The following is a 14,818-nucleotide window of genomic DNA, read 5'->3' as shown; positions in this document are numbered from 1 at the left end:
AGCTGGGGAGGAGCTCAGCCCAGGTGCTATTCATCAAGGCTGATCCCTGAGGAGCATTTCTCAGGTCATGGTGTGGCCTGGGTCAGAGGGATGCACCAACACAGGTTGCTGTGCCATCAGCCAGTGTTTTGGGGTGTGTGGCCAAAGTGCTGTGCAGGTTACTGGGGAGCATTGGCCCTGGGGTCTGTGTCTCCAGGGCTGCAGCTGGCTGGGCCCTGGTAGCTGTGGTGCTTCCACAGGTGTTCAGCCAGATTCGGAATGAGCACTTCTCCAGCGTGTTTGGCTTCCTGAGCCAGAAGTCACGGAACCTGCAGGCGCAGTACGACGTGAGTGTCACCCTGGCGTGCAGGATGCCTGCAGCACTGTCCCTCGCAGCTGGGCTGCCACCCCCGTGCTCTCCCTCCCACAGCGGCGCCGGGGCATGGACATCAAGCAGATGAAGGACTTTGTGTCCCAGGAGCTGAAGGGACTGAAGCAGGAGCATCGCCTGCTGAGCCTGCGTAGGAGCCTGAGGGGAGGGAGGGGCCCTCGGGTGTACTGCAAGTGCTGGAGCACCAGGGAAAGCAGGGGGCTGGGGGGCCCTGGATGTGCCCAGGAGGGGCAGGGCAGGGGCTGTTGGTGTGTGCCAACAGTGCCTGCAGAGCCCTTTCCCCTCCAAAGCTGCTGTGTCTCTTGGTTGTGTAGATATTGGTGCCTGTGAGTCTATCATGAAAAAGAAAACCAAGCAGGACTTCCAAGAGACCATCAAGGCTGAGCACTGTGAGTGCTGCTCCATGCCCTGTGTGTGCCTGCCCCTGTCTCAGTCTGACCCATGGCCTCGCTTGCCCCAGGCCCAGGCAGCCTCACACCTGGGTGTTCCCTGTGTGGCCACCGTCCTGCCAGTCCCTTGTTTTGGGGGTGTCTCAAGATCCTGAGAAGGGTCAGGTCGCACCCTCTGAGGGGGAATGTCTGCTGGGGTGGGGGCCCATTCCCTGGGGCTTTGGACGGGCAGCTGAGCCCAGAGGCCAGACCCCAGCTCGGTGGGCTGGCAAGAGCCCTGGGGTGATGCTGCCTGTGCCCCTGTCACAGCACTGCTGGAGGGCTTTGATGTCCGTGAGAGCACCAGCTTCATCGAAGAGCACATTGACCGGCAGGTGAGACCATGGGGATGCCTGCTCCCGCTGCCCCGTCCTGCCCCAGCTAAGCCCCTGCTCCCCACAGGTGTCCCCCATTGAGAGCCTGCGCCTCATGTGCCTCCTGTCCATCACAGAAAATGGTGAGTGCCCAGCTGTGCTGGGCCAGAGCAGTGGCACTGAGCCCCAGCCCTGGCACAGAGCTCACCTGGTGCTTCCCACAGGTCTCATCCCCAAGGACTACCGCTCCCTGAAAACCCAGTACCTGCAGGTGAGGGGCCCAGGGAGTCACTGCAGGGCAAGAGCTGTGCAGTGACAGCAAGAGCTGTTCCCCTCCCTGTGGTTCTGGCCACGAGGCGCTGGGCAGCAGCACTCCTGGGGATGGGCTCTGCCTCCACAGACTCTTCATCAGTGACAGCACACCCAGGCTGTCTCTGCAGGATAGACCCTGCCTCCACAGGCCCCACTTGAGCCCCACTTGAGCCCCTCTACAGGCTCCACTTGAGCCCCTCTACCTGCCCCTGCCTGTGCTTGCCAGGGGGCTCTGAGCAACCTGTGCCTCGCTGCAGAGGGGACACCCTGTCTGCTTCCCATGCTCGCATGTGGGGCTCCACACTGATCTGGCTGCCCCGTTCACAGAGCTACGGGCCCGAGCACTTGCTGACCTTCCACAACCTCAAGCGCATCGGGCTGCTGACGGAGCAGTCAGCTGGGGAGACCCTGACAGCCGTGGAGAGCAAAGTCAGCAAGCTGGTCACAGACCGTGCTGCAGGTGAGCCAGCCCACTGCCCCATGTCCCTGGGAGCTGCTGCCTCAGATCTGGCTGGAAGCACATGGCAAACGTGTGGGCTGCAAGCACCAAGTGTGTCTCCAGCAGTGGTGCTGCAGGCAGTGCAGTGGGCTCTGCTGTGGGGACACCAGGGCTAGCAGCCGCCACAGCCGTTCTTCAGAGCACACAGCTCTGCACATCTCTGCCAGCCTGCGTTTGGGATCCAGACAGAACCTTTTAAGATGTTTCTCCTTGTCATGTTTTCCAGGAAAGATCACAGATGCGTTTAATTCTTTGGCCAGGAAGAGTAATTTCCGAGCCATAAGCAAGAAGCTGGGGTTGGTACGTTCTCGAGGGGTGCTGGCTGGCTGCAGTGCCTACAGAGCAGAGAGCTCTGCTTAGCCTGTGCCCGTGCCCAGGCTGCAGGCTCCGCACTTGAGGGGGACACAGCTCAGGGCCAGAGCTGCTGCAGCTGCTCCAGGCAGCCTGCAGGCTGCTCCCCAGGGCTGGGGGCCATTGCCAGCTTCCCACTCTGCCCAGACCCTGCGCCCTGTGAGTGTGGTGCGGGGCTGGGGCTTTCCTTGTCCCCTTCAGACACAGCAGTGGCACTGGGCAGGCAGCCCTGTGCCTTCCATCCTGAGGCAATGAGGGGTCCCAGGGTGCTGGCGAGGTGACCTTTCTTCCCCTGGCCCTCACTGCACAGCCCACCCAGGCCATGGGATGCTGGCTCTGGTGTGGTGGGGCAGGAGGTGGGGACAGAGCCATGCTCCAAGCATCTGTCCCTCCTCACCCCTGCACCTCTGAGTGGGGGTGAGGCCCCAGGCAGCCTGGTCCTGTACCTCTGGTGTCACCTGTCACTGCAGATCCCTCGGCTGGATGGCGAGTATGACCTCAAAATGCCTCGGGACATGGCGTATGTTTTTGGTGGGGCCTATGTGCCCCTGAGCTGCAAGATCATTGAGCAGGTGAGCTCATCTGCTGCTGGAGAGAACTGGGCACATCCCCTCAAGCCCCTGCCTCGTTTTGGGGAGTCCAGCAGGGGTTCCTCTGCCCAGGGCTAGGGCTGATGGTGTTCATCTACTGCTCTGAGCCTCCTGAGCAGTGCCCAGCACCCAGCCAGACACCCCACCTGTCCCTTAGGTGCTGGAGCGCCGGGGCTGGCAGGGCCTGGAGGAGGTCGTGCGACTGCTCAATGGCAACGAGTTCTCTGTCTCAGGTGGTGGTAGGGGCAGGCTGGGGGCGGTGGGGCTGGCAGTGGGCATATCCTACAGCACTCTTCCCTATCCAGACAGCACTGTGGAGGACAACCCTGCCTGGGAGTCCCAACGTGTTGTCCTTGCTGTCTTCCTGGGGGGCTGCACCTTCTCTGAAATTGCTGCACTCCGCTTCCTGGGGAAGGAGAGAGGTAGGAGTGGCTTGGGGAGGGTAGGGTAGCCTGGGGATGCTGCCCCTGCAGCATGCAGCCAAGCAGGGTCTGTGCTCAGGAACCAGCACAGGCTGAAGCCCCTGGGGAAGGGGGTGGCGAGGTACACAGCTCTCCTGGAAAATGGGCGCGGACAGGGCTGGGAGTGTCAGTGCTGCCCCACAGCACGGCTGGGGCACCGACGGGCCTTTCCTACAGGGTGCAAGTTCATCTTCCTGACCACGGCCATCACCAACAGCGCCCGCATGATGGAGGCCATGATTGAGGCCAAGGCCTGAGCCCCGGAGCGGGCCGAGGGAACCCTGCCAGTAAACATCTCTGCTGACAACGACCCGGCCTAGGGCTGTGTGTGTGAGGGTGGGCGCTGGCGGGAGCGCTACCCCGGGGACAGCGGCCCAGCGTTGAGGCGGCGGACGTGGCGGGCCGCGCGGGGTCCCGGTGCAGCCCTCAGCGCATGCGCGGGGACGCGCAGGCACCGCCCGGGGCGGGGTCACGGGGCCGCTGGCAGCTCGGGAGTGCGCGGCGGCGCCGTTAGACGCGGCAGGGCGGTGGCGGTCTCGCTCCGGATTGGCTGGAAGCGCCGAAGGCTCTCCACTGCCATTGGCTGGGGGGCGGCTTGGGGCGGGGCGGAGGCGCGGGCGGGCGAAGGGGTGCAGCCCTGGTGGCGGTTGTGGGCGGGGCCGCGGTGACGCGGCAGCCAATCAGCGCGGCCGGGAGGGGAGTTCGAATCGGCGGAGCGGCGGCAGCGCAGCGCGGGGCGATGAGGAAAAGGGGCGGGAACAGGGGAACCGGGGGGAACCGGGAACCGGGGCTGGGGGGCCCGACTGGCCGAAAGTGCCGGGCCTGCTGGGAACCGGGGCAGGAGGTCACGGTGGGACGGGCGGCGGCTGGGGGGGCTCTCGGGTCCCGAGACTGTCGTTGGCCGCTGACGGCCCGCGGTGCTCTCAGCGAGGTGCTGGCGGCCGAGGCCGCGTCCTGCCTGAATCGGGCCATGGCGGCGCTGCGGGACATCTGGGAGGAGATCGGTATTCCCGAGGAGCAGCGCCTGGAGCGCACTGACGTCGTCAAGAAGCACATCAAGGTGAGGGGCGGGGCGGGGGGGCACCGGATCTTCTGTTGAGCCGCGTACCTGCTGCAGCGGGAGCCCGCGACCCGAGCCGCTCGGAGTGAGCTCACCCAGGACTGCTCTCTCGGGTCTGCCGGGAGCCCTGCCCAGCTGTTCCCACCCCTCTGCCCTTGCCCTGTGCAGCCCCGTCTCACTGGGCTCCCCACGCTGCCCACACCTCACTCGGGCCCAGCCGTGGTCTCAAGCGGTGGTCCTGCTGCCCTGCCCACTCTCCCTGCACGTCCCCTGCTCACTCTCCATTCCCACACCCTGCCTCTAACTACACTTGTGCTGCAGAGTCTCCTGGACATGATGGTGGCAGAGGAGGAAAGCCTGAAGGAACGTCTCCTGAAGAGCATCGCCCTGTGTCGGAAGGAGCTGGACACCCTGTGCAGGGAGCTCCAGCTGGGCCCCTTTGAGGTGAGGTGTGGAATCCTGGGATCCTGCTGGCAGCAGTGCTGCTGCCTGGCCTCTGCCTCGGTGTCTCGAGAGGCCAGAGCTCACAAGGCAAATATCTATCCAAAACTGCTTTTTCGGGTGCTTGGTAGAGCCAAGGGATTTGTGGCTTCTCACAGGCCAGGCACTGGTAGGTGGTTGTGTGGTGTTCTCTAGCATCTTGTTTTGTGTGTTGCTGGTGTTCTTGCACCTTCCTGGGGAACATCTTGCTCAGACCCAGGCCTGGTGCCCCCAGTGTTTGTATAAAAAGCCTAAAGCCTGAGTCAGGTGTGGGAGAAGTGTGGAACAGAGCTGATTTCTGGCCTCTTGCAGACAGAGGAGGAAAGTACCATCCTACAGATGGAGAAGAACCTGCGCACGCGTGTGGAGGTGCTACAGAAGCAGAAGCGGGACCGGAAGCAGGAGCTGAAGGCCCTGCAGGAACAGGACCGAGACCTGTGTGACATCCTGTGCACAACTCTGTTCAGCATCGACACTGGGAGTGTGCCCAGCCTGGAGGACTTGGACCGCTACCGGCGCCATGTGGCCTCCCTCAACACCCTGAAGGTGAGCGTGGAGGGTGAGGGGGTCGCTGAGAGGCCCGCAAGGGGCCCCTGGTTCCTGACACTGCCCTCACCCCCAGGAGCAAAGGCGGGAAGAATTTGTCAGCAACAAGCGTCAGATCATTCTGCTCATGGAGGAGCTGGACCACACCCCGGACACTAGCTTCGAGCGGGACGTGGTGTGTGAGGATGAGGAGGCATTCTGCCTGTCCAAGGACAACATCGTGGCCCTCCAGAACCTGCTGCAGCAGGTATGTCATGCTCTGAGGCAGCGCTGGGGGCTGCTGTGTGTGCTGGCAGCAGCTGCCACCATGATGTCAGAGCAACTGCTAGGTTTTGAGCAAGGCTGCATGTTAGAATGCCCTTTTCAAGGGGCTGAGATCTCGTGTGCCAAGCGTGCGGCTTTGCAGGTGCAGCAGAGCCAAAGGCTGCGCTGACCCCCTGCTCCCCCTCCCTCCAGCTGGAAGCCCGGCGGGCCCTGAACGAGGCTGTGTGCACGGAGCTGCGCGCCAGGATCGTCGCGCTCTGGGAGAGGCTGCAGATCCCGGAGGAGGAGAGAGAGTCCTCAGCCGTGCACCTGGCTGGCTCCAGAGTCAAAACTAGGAGAGCTGTAAGAGCCCTGTTGCGCTCGTGGTGGGAGGGCTGGGGGCAGCAGCTCCTGGGGATCTCATGCTCCTGTTTGCTCAGTAAGGGGTGAGGTGAGCAGGCCAAATTCTGCCAAACACCTGCCTGGAGGCTGGTGCTGGCAGCTGCCTCATTCTAGAGAGCGGCTCATGCAGAAGATGAATCCCGTTCTCCTCCCTCTTCCTCCCTGACCTGTGCTCTGGTCCTGGGGATAGTTGCAGCTGGAAGTGGACCGTCTGGAGGAGCTGAAGCTGCAGAACATGAAATCCGTGATCCATGCAATCCGGGCAGAGCTGGCTGATTACTGGGACAAATGCTTCTACAGCCAGGAGCAGAGGGAAGGCTTCAGCCCCTTCTACGATGGTGGGTGCTGGCTGGCCAGGCAGTTTTGGGGGAGGGATCCCAGGGGTTCCAGCACCCCCCTGAGCTGGCTGTTGTGCCCTTCCAGAGGATTACACAGAGACGCTGCTCGAGCTGCATGATGCTGAGGTGGGCAAGATGAAGATCTACTATGAAACACACAAAGATCTGTTTGAGGCTGTTCAGAAGTGGGAGGAGAACTGGAAGCTGTTCCTGGAGCTGGAGGTATTGTCCAGGCAGGAGCATGCCAGGTCATGGATCAGTGTACACCTCTGCTCCCGTGGGCAGAGTGCTCTGGGAAGGAGCAGGGGAGCGCTGGGAAGTCATGGTGGGCCAGTGCAGGGATGGGGTGCTGTGTTTTGAGTATTGGGGTGTTGGTGCAGGGCTGGCTCCTCTGGGGCCTTCACCACGTGAGGCTGAGGGCATTGGGTAGTGTGTTTGTGTCTCTCATAACCCCCTTTCTCTACCAGCGCAAAGCAACTGACCCCGGTCGCTTCAACAATCGCGGAGGAAACCTGCTGAAGGAGGAGAAGCAGCGAGCAAAGCTGCAGAAGACGCTGTCTAGAGTAGGTCCAGCTTTGGGGAAGGACCTGTGGTCCCACTGACAGAGGAAAAGGGATTCTTGGGTGTGGGGACACCTGCATTCAGCACAGCCCCTACACTGCTCTCATGTCCTGATCAGCTGCAGGAGGAGCTGGAGAAAAAGGTCCAGACCTGGGAGCAGGAGTTCAAGGGAGCTTTCCTGGTGAAGGGGCAGCAGTTCATGGAGTATGTGTCAGAGCAGTGGCAGCTGTACCGTCTAGAGAAGGAGAAGGAGAAGCAGGAGCGGGTGAGTACAGAGCTGAGCATGTTGGCTTCTGCCTGGGAGTGTCCCTGGCTCTTGCCTAAGAATGCGAGCCTAGGGATGTGCCTGCTGGGCCCCGGGCTTTGCATGCTCATTCCCAGCCTGGAAGTGGCAGGCAGTGGGGCTGGTGCCCATTGCTGTCACACCCATGTGGGCCGAGCCCCTTTCTGGCCCAGAAAAGTGCCAGAGGTGACACTTGGCTCTGCATGCCTGTAAATCTGATGAAATTCCTGCCGTGTGGCTGTGCCAGGCTGTCAACAGGGCAGTGCCCACTGCCAGTGTCACACAGATGCACCAGCTTCGTGGTGCTCTGGTGTGCAAGTGCAGGTATCTCCCACAGCACCTGAAGAAGAGCCGGCAAATGGAGACAGAGATGCTGTATGGCAGCACCCCACGGACACCCATTAAGCGGCGCATGCTCAGCCCCCACACACCTGCCAAAGTAAGCAAGGTAAAATGTCCCTGCAGAGCAGTGTGGTGGCCTGGGGTCCTGCCTGGAGCTGAGCTCTCCCTGGGCTGGAGCATGGCCTTGTGCTGGCCTCGGCCTCGTGGGGATGTGTGGGGAGAGATCAGGGTGCTGCAACCCCATGGGAGGATGTCCTGTGTGATGTGTGCTCTGCTGTCTCCTCAGCTCCACGGCACCTCCATCGCCAGTGCCACCCCCAACAGCACTGTTCGCTCAGCCTTTGGGGGTACCATCTCCCACTCGCCCACATCTCGGCTGCCACCCTCTGGGAAGAAGGTGAGGGGCCTTGGGGGAGTCCCTGCCCGGGGCTGGGCTGGAAGGGATGGGTGAGCTGAGATGGTGCAGCTCTTCTTGCTGTCACCCCATGGTTCGCTGCCTCCCCTGCTGAGCTTGTGCGGGACAGAAGCCCCTGTTTGTCCACAGTCTGCTCTGTGGGGCTACTGCCATCCTGCTGGGGTGTTGCTGACTGCTGACCCGAGGGAGGAGGAGGGTGCCAGAAAATCTTCCTCCAGCCCAGATTTCTAGTGTACTCCTGTTCCTTAGTGCTGAGCCTGCAGCTTGGGGGACCTTCAAAATGTGTGTGTGCTGCTGGACAGGGCCTGAGCATCCTGGTCTAGTGAGTGGCATCCCCACCCATGGCATGGGGGTGGAACAAGATGGGCTTTAAAGTCCCTTCCTACCCAAATCATTCCAGGATTCTGTGATTCTATGCCATATGTTTCAGGGGCCAGAACTGGACCCTGGAGTCTGGAGAGCTCCTGGAGCCTGACACTGCTCTGGCTCCACACAGCAATGGGTAGTGAAGCTGCTGCAGCTCTCCTGCCTCTGCTCGATTCCTGCATCCCATAACTGTCACCTCTGCCCACAGTTCGGCCGGGCTCGGACCCCCAGCCGCGCGGCAGCGAAGCCCCCCCGACCCAGGCTGAGGGAGCGGAACAAGGAAAACATGGCCCAGCTGGATGGAACCACCCTGAGTGGTGGGTGCACCCCCACAGCCCCTGCCCAGCGTAACCACAGCGTTAGTTCTGTTGCCAGCACCTATTCTGAGTTTGCGGTAATTCACCTCTTCTAACCCCCCCCTCCCCTCACTGCACAGCACAAAACCTTTGCTCCCTCCTCTCCAAGCACCCCATGGGGCTGTGTCCCCCCGCTGTGTCCCTGCACAGCACCCCGTGTCCTCTCACAGGGTGGCTGCTCCTGCCCCTGCCTGTGACTCCCCATGGAGAACTTCAGAGTTGGAGGCGGAGGGCCCTGAGCAGCCACTGGGGACAGACCACCAGCCCAGAGGACAGGCTGCAGTCAGGGACACACCTGTGCAGGGACAGACCCAAGGCAGAGCCCTGGAGGAGGGAGTGAGCAGAGGCTGCCTCTCTTGGGGGGGACCCTGTGGTGCCTTGGACAGCCTCTGTCCTCCCATCATGCTGGGCTGAGCCTGAGACTTACCACTGTATGACACTACCAAAAACTTTTTATACATTTTAGTAAACAAAGGCATTTATGTTCATTGGGTACAAGTTACATAGTTCAAATTAATTTGCATTTCATCTCCTTTTGGCAGCCTGGCTTGCCCTTTCTCTGTCCCCCCTGAACTGTGCGGCAGCAGCCCCCTCCCTTCCCTCAGCCCCCTCTCCCACTTCTTGTTTCCACAGCGCGAACTTTCAAAGGCTTCCAACTTTGAAAGCACCACTCATGTCCTCAACTCCACCACCAACAATGCCGCGTGATGAATCCCTGTGCTGGCAGCTCTGCACGGCCTGCAGCATCTCCTGCTCCAGGATAACCCTCCTCTTGGTTGCCGCTTTAGAAATGTGCTTTTATTTAAAAAATTTTTCTAGATGATGTGAATAAAGTCCCTGTACAGCCCCCACCTCTGAGTGGATTTGCTGGGGTCCCCAGAGGGGGGGAAGGCAATGGAAGGGCTGGGGCAACCCTGAATCTCAGGGTGTGGCTCTTGGGAGTCCCAGCCAATCAGGAACAGAGCTGCAGTTTCTTTGGCCAATCAAGTCCAGCAGCTCCAATCTGCATCCTGATTGGCCAAGTAAGCTGGAGTACTGATCCACATCCTGATTGGCTGAAGAAAACAGCAGCTCCAATCAGCATCCTGATTGGATGAATAAGCATCCAATCCATCCTGATTGGAACTCCAATCCACATTGTGACTGGCTGAAAAAGCTGGTGCTTCAATCCACATCCTGATTGGCTGAAAAAACTGGAGCTTCAAGCGCCATCCTGATTTGCTAAAAAAGCTGGACCTTCCACCACATCCTGATTTACTGAAAAGGCAGCATCCTCAGTCCGTGTCATGATTGGCTGAAAATGCTGCTGCTTCAAGATGCATCCTGATTGGCCAATAAGCTGGAGCTCTGATCCGTGTCCTGATTGGCTGAAAAAGCACCAGCTCCAATCCGCACTCCCATTGGCTGAAAAAGCTGGAATGCCAATCCATGCCCTGACTGGGCAAATAAGGTGATGCTTCGATCTATATTGTGATTGGCTGAAAAAGCAGCAGGTCCAATCCATGTCCTGATTGGCCGAAGAAACTGGAGCTCCAATACGTGTTCTGATTGGCTGAAAAAGGCAACACTTTCAATCTGCACCCTGACTGTCTGAAAAAGCAGCAGCTCCCATCCACATCCTGATTGGCTGAATAAGCTGGAGCGTCAATCTGTGTTCTGATTGGCTGAAAAAGATGCAGCTCTGATCCACATCCTGGTTGGCTGAATAAGCTGGAACGCTCATCCTTGTCCTGACTGGCCAAAGAAGCTGGAGCTCCAGCCTGTGTCGTCATTGGCTGAAAAATCTGCAGCTTCAACCTGTGTCCTGATTGGCTGTAAAAGCTGGAGCTCTGAGCCACATCCTGATTGGCTGAAAAAGCCACAGCCCCAACCAGTGTCCTGATTGGCTGAAAAAGCAGGAGCTGCAATCCTCACCCTGCCAGGCCAGAAAAGGTGAAGCTCTGATCCACATCTGGAGTGGCTGAAAAAGCTGCAGCTTCAATCCATGACCATGCTGACCAAAAGGCTGCATTCCCACTCCCCAAACCACCTTCAGCCCCTCTCAGCTGCTTGCTCTCCCCACCTGCCTCTCTGAACTCCCCAGCAGGACTGTGGACGCAACCACCACGTGAAAGCTGGAAAACTTGTGATATGAGACAACAGTTCAGCATGGGAAGCAAAAGCCACCCAGAACAAAGCAAAACCAAGAATTCATTCCCTCCTTCCAACTGGTGCTCACCCCACCCAGGCCAGCAGGGCCCCACCAGGGTAATGGTAACTTGGGCACAAAGCCACTACTGCTCTGAGCATCCCCCCCATTCCTTCTTCCCAACTTTCCACACTGGTCATGATGCCACATGGTCTGGGATACCTCTGGGGTCAGCTGGGCATCCCCTGGTCCAGCTGTATGTCCCTCCTGTCACAATTTCCTCTGCAACCCCCAGAGGAGCAGAATCGGCCTCAGCTCGGTGCCAGTGCTGCTCAGCCAGAACATCCCTGAATTACCACCATGCTCACACAAACCCCAGCCACAGCCCCAAGCAGTCCCTTGCCAGGATAGCTTCATTGGATATGCTGGAACATGTCTTGCACACACCAACACTGCAGACCTTATGGAAAAGTTAATTTAATAAACACATCCAGCCCGTCCCAGGGTGTCCCTGGCCCTGGTGCAGCCGCAGCTCCACTCCAGGGTGTGAAGTCAGGTCACTGTGGGCTAAACTCAGTCCCATCCTGTGCCGTGGGGGGGGCTGGCTGCCCTAGCCCTGAGGACAGAGTGGTCCTGGAGCTGGTCCTGCAGAGCAGAGCTCGCCCTCATCCTTTGTCTGGCAGCAGCCATGGATTGCAGGTTTTGGGGCCCTCACGGCTCCAGCACACATATATAGGTGGTCCAGGGCCCACACACCACCTGCTCTGCCCGCAACCCCTGGGCCACCAGGTGCTCGACACGGCGTGCCTGGTCAGAGCTGATGTTGTTCCCATGTCCCAGCTGACCGTATTTACCTGCAGACACACAGCCATGCCATAATGTGGCCCTGGGGCCTCACAGGGCAATTGCTCCTGGTGTTTGTGGGGAGGGAGGGAGGGAACACAAGAGCCTCCAGTACAGATGGAACTCGTACAGTGACAAAAGAGCCAAGGGTGAGAGAACAGGAATGAGAAGCTGCTCCTGGGGAGGCTGTACAGTCCCAAAGAAGAGGTGCCACTTACCCCAGCCCCAGGTGTAGAGCTCCCCGCCTCCTGCAACAGGGACAGCACCATCAGCCAGCACCCAGTGAGATCTGTACCCCTGCTCCCAGGGGCGCTGCCCACTGGGTCCTGGTGAGCCCTGGCACCTCTCAGCACCCTTGCCCGCAGAGGCACTGCCACCTGCCCCACTGGTCACTCACGTGTGATGACCGCTGTGTGTCGGGACCCACAGCTGACCGCGCTGACCTCCAGGTCCTGTGGCAGATCCAGCAGCGCCGGGAACGCCTGGATGGAGATGAATGCAGCATCCTTGGCAGCTGACTGCTCCCGGCAGGGCATCAGCTTGGTGTTCCCTGCAGAACAGTCAACTCTCAGCTCCCAGGAGTGACTGGTAACACCAGCATTCCTCGCAGGCTCAAACCATATTGGCCCTGCACTGAGCTGCTGGGGCTGTGCAGGAACCCAGCCCACCCTGCCCTCAGCCTGGCCAGCAGCACTCACCTGAGCCCATGTCCTCATCTTGCGCTCGCTCCTGTGCCAGCGCTTTGGAGGGCAGAGCCAGCTGCCCCGACTCGTTCCAGCCCCACATGTACAGGTCTCCTGCCTCTGTGGGGCGAGGGGAAGAACGCATCAGGCAGAGCTTACCCTTGAGCTCCACTCGGTGGCAGCACTGCGTGCTCCAGGGACACCGACACCGCATATTCCCCAAGGCAGGTCCCACCGGGCCCTTAGGCTGCCACCAGCATCTCAACCTCCCACGCCCAGCCCAGCTCCTTACCGCTAACGCTGGCTGAATGCCACCCGCCGGCCGCCACCGCCTGCATGGGCACCCCAGCCAGCGCCTCCACCAGCCGCGGCTGCAGCTCTGACTCCAGTAGCCCGTGGCCCAGCTGCCCATGCCTGCAGGGACACAGGACAGACAGACACGCCCATAGACCACAGCCTCCAGCTCCCGTGCCTCCTCCGTGCCCACAGTCCCCACCAAGCCCTTCCTGCTGCCATCAACCCAGCCCCAGGCTGGCAGAGCCTGAGCAGCTCAGGGAACAACCACAGCTGAGCAGAAGAATTGACTTCAGGAACAGGGAAAAGCCAAGCACTGGTGGGACAGTGACGCCCAGCACCAGACCACCACAGTTACAGCCAGGGGTCGGTGGGCAGCATCAGGGGCTTTGGTTGTCAGAGATGGGGCAGAAGCAGGAGGAGCTGGCAGGAGCTGTAGGGGTGAGAGGAGCAGTTCGGCAGCAGAGTGGTGCCTGTTTGGTCTGGGGAGCTTCAATGTGACAGCTCAGGATGTCAACAGCTGGGCTGATGCATGCCACTGGAAAGGCTCTTCACATTCCATATGGGAAATCTGCAGAGGACTGAGGCAAAGAAACACTGAGAGCTGAGGGGCAGGGAAGGGCATGCTGCAATAGGAAAGTGGCTCCAGGCACTCCCTCACAAGAGGGCAATGGTGACCACAGCTAGCAGCAAGAGAGGGGCTACAAAGGGGTGAGCTGGGCCAGCACATGGCTATCACACAGTACAGCTGTCACAGTATGAGACACAGCTGGCACAGGCATGGGTGAGAGGATTCTCAGCTGTGTTGAATAACCAAATCACAAAAAAGTTAATCCTCAAGTACACATCCCCACATGTAGAAACCTTTCCTCTGAAGGGAAGGCAAGAAGGACCAAATAACGTAGCACCTGCAATGCAACAACTGCTGATGTGAACTGAGTGTTGCGTTTGCCATGAGCTTTTTGCTACCAGCTAGCCCAGAGCCAGTGACTGAGGAGCAGGGACTGGGGAGTGAAACACTTCTGAGCGATGAGGAACAGGGAGGGCACTGTGCCAGGGCACGCAGCTCTGTGACAGTGACTGATAATCAGTGCTGGGTTTGTCTTCCATAAGTAGCAAAGAGGAACGCAGCAATCCTTCCACTCCATACATGAGAACAACTAGTTCTTGTTGCCAGGCCTCATCATGCACCAGCAGAACTCAGGGATGCAGGGCAGGGGGACCTGTGGCTGGGGTCTCCAGCACCTTTTGGGAAAACTTGATTGGGGCAGCAAATGCACAAACAACTCCCTAAAGAACAACAAACGCCTTTGTGAGAATAAACTGAGCGGTGCCACCAGCTGTTAAATGCACTCAAGTTCAGCTCCTGGCAGGTGACACAGGGTGCTGGGGCTGGAAGGTTTTCCCAAGGGGTTCACTTCTCTCCCACAGGCTTTACCAGAGGGACCTGGCACTGAATTGTCATAGACTGATGGAATCAATTTCCAGTTTAGAAACACAAGAGCTTTGCTGCCAGTTGGTGCTTGTGTGACAAGTTACAGAGAAGCAGGGACAGAGCAGGGACCTTGATGGTCATACAGAGACCCAAGTGTCCTCAAAGACTGCCCTGAGAGAGCCAAAAGTCAGAGCAGAGGCCCCACTGTAGCCAGAAACCCAGCACCTAGAGAGGAGACAGGGCTGCTCATGGGGCCAGCAAGGGTAGACTCAGTGGGAAAAGGGGCACGGCCAAGGCAGGAGAAGCCGTGAGCTGGGATGCCCATGCCGGGGGGAACCTGGTTCAGGTGAGGGACAGATCCCATCAGCATGGGGGTGAGCATACCAAGCTGCAGTTGGTACCCCAATACTTTTGTCTTAGCTGTAATCTCCTATCATTCCCAAGTCCACCCCCATGGGAAAGTCAGGATGCATATCCTGGCCCCAGGCAGTGTGTGCAGGCTAAGGGGGGCTCAGCCCCTGAGGTGACCCCCATTCCGACATCCTCTCACCCGCACTCCCCCCAAAGGCTCCCCCATATCCCTTCTGCACTCTCATGCCCGTTCTGCATCCCCATCATTCTCTCTGCATCCCACCAGCGCAGTGCTTGTCCTGGAGTTCCTGAACCCCAACCAATGCCATCCCTCTCCTGCACCCCTGTGCACCCACAGCCCCTGCTC

At 59.6% G+C, this 14,818-nt stretch overlaps 3 protein-coding genes across 9 annotated transcripts in view; 2 read left to right on the top strand and 1 right to left on the bottom strand.

Annotated features, from left to right (window-relative positions):
• VPS33B (VPS33B, late endosome and lysosome associated) overlaps positions 1–3,635 on the top strand; it is a 6,833-nt gene extending 3,198 nt beyond the window's left edge. Inside the window, exons 9-20 of the mRNA XM_008637302.2 lie at positions 240–326; positions 410–500; positions 685–759; positions 1,069–1,133; positions 1,201–1,255; positions 1,337–1,383; positions 1,752–1,884; positions 2,150–2,223; positions 2,745–2,846; positions 3,022–3,097; positions 3,170–3,286; positions 3,503–3,635. Coding sequence (XP_008635524.1) covers positions 240–326; positions 410–500; positions 685–759; positions 1,069–1,133; positions 1,201–1,255; positions 1,337–1,383; positions 1,752–1,884; positions 2,150–2,223; positions 2,745–2,846; positions 3,022–3,097; positions 3,170–3,286; positions 3,503–3,582 — 1,002 coding nt within the window. The 3' untranslated portion in view covers positions 3,583–3,635. The remainder of the gene's footprint in view (positions 1–239; positions 327–409; positions 501–684; positions 760–1,068; positions 1,134–1,200; positions 1,256–1,336; positions 1,384–1,751; positions 1,885–2,149; positions 2,224–2,744; positions 2,847–3,021; positions 3,098–3,169; positions 3,287–3,502) is intronic.
• On the top strand, positions 3,632–9,568 carry PRC1 (protein regulator of cytokinesis 1). Of its 6 annotated transcripts, none has more exons than XM_017738231.1 (14): positions 3,632–3,651; positions 4,253–4,385; positions 4,707–4,829; positions 5,178–5,411; positions 5,488–5,658; positions 5,868–6,017; positions 6,247–6,394; positions 6,480–6,616; positions 6,862–6,957; positions 7,074–7,220; positions 7,576–7,686; positions 7,867–7,977; positions 8,570–8,755; positions 9,351–9,568. In XM_017738231.1, the coding sequence occupies exons 2-14, from the start codon at positions 4,296–4,298 to the stop codon at positions 9,423–9,425; spliced, it is 1,779 nt and encodes a 592-aa protein (XP_017593720.1). In that variant the 5' UTR covers positions 3,632–3,651; positions 4,253–4,295; the 3' UTR covers positions 9,426–9,568. The 6 variants fall into 6 exon arrangements, with proteins under 6 accessions (XP_017593720.1, XP_017593741.1, XP_017593711.1 ...); XM_017738252.1 differs by lacking the exon at positions 3,632–3,651 and adding an exon at positions 3,859–4,075; XM_017738222.1 differs by lacking the exon at positions 3,632–3,651 and adding an exon at positions 3,977–4,075 and having other exon boundaries at positions 7,576–7,677.
• A 1,736-nt stretch (positions 9,569–11,304) lies between these two features.
• Positions 11,305–14,812, bottom strand: RCCD1 (RCC1 domain containing 1). Of its 2 annotated transcripts, XM_017738283.1 has the most exons (5): positions 12,664–14,812; positions 12,387–12,491; positions 12,086–12,238; positions 11,907–11,936; positions 11,305–11,699 (listed from the first exon to the last, which is right to left on the bottom strand). In XM_017738283.1, the coding sequence occupies exons 1-5, from the start codon at positions 12,707–12,709 to the stop codon at positions 11,557–11,559; spliced, it is 477 nt and encodes a 158-aa protein (XP_017593772.1). In that variant the 5' UTR covers positions 12,710–14,812; the 3' UTR covers positions 11,305–11,556. The 2 variants fall into 2 exon arrangements, with proteins under 2 accessions (XP_017593772.1, XP_017593767.1); XM_017738278.1 differs by having other exon boundaries at positions 11,607–11,936.
• Between the last annotated feature and the right edge of the window lie 6 nt (positions 14,813–14,818).

The sequence above is a fragment of the Corvus brachyrhynchos genome, unplaced genomic scaffold (assembly GCF_000691975.1).
Source record: "Corvus brachyrhynchos isolate BGI_N302 unplaced genomic scaffold, ASM69197v1 scaffold200, whole genome shotgun sequence".
Taxonomy (NCBI): Eukaryota; Metazoa; Chordata; class Aves; order Passeriformes; family Corvidae; genus Corvus; species Corvus brachyrhynchos.
The sequence above is the reverse complement of the archived record's forward strand: the minus strand, read 5'-3'. Positions and strand labels throughout refer to the sequence as shown.

What these genes read in the sequence shown, in the direction of transcription:
- PRC1 (XM_017738252.1), top strand. An exon ending in CCTCCCTCAACACCCTGAAG is followed by an intron (nt 5,412 to 5,487) that starts GTGAGCGTGGAG and finishes CCTCACCCCCAG; the next exon opens with GAGCAAAGGCGGGAAGAATT. An exon ending in TCCAGAACCTGCTGCAGCAG is followed by an intron (nt 5,659 to 5,867) that starts GTATGTCATGCT and finishes CCCTCCCTCCAG; the next exon opens with CTGGAAGCCCGGCGGGCCCT.
- RCCD1 (XM_017738278.1), bottom strand. Translation starts at nt 12,709, where the DNA reads ATGCAGGCGGTGGCGGCCGGCGGGTGGCATTCAGCCAGCGTTAGCG. An exon ending in GCATTCAGCCAGCGTTAGCG is followed by an intron (nt 12,492 to 12,663) that starts GTAAGGAGCTGG and finishes CTCGCCCCACAG; the next exon opens with AGGCAGGAGACCTGTACATG. An exon ending in AGATGAGGACATGGGCTCAG is followed by an intron (nt 12,239 to 12,386) that starts GTGAGTGCTGCT and finishes ACTGTTCTGCAG; the next exon opens with GGAACACCAAGCTGATGCCC.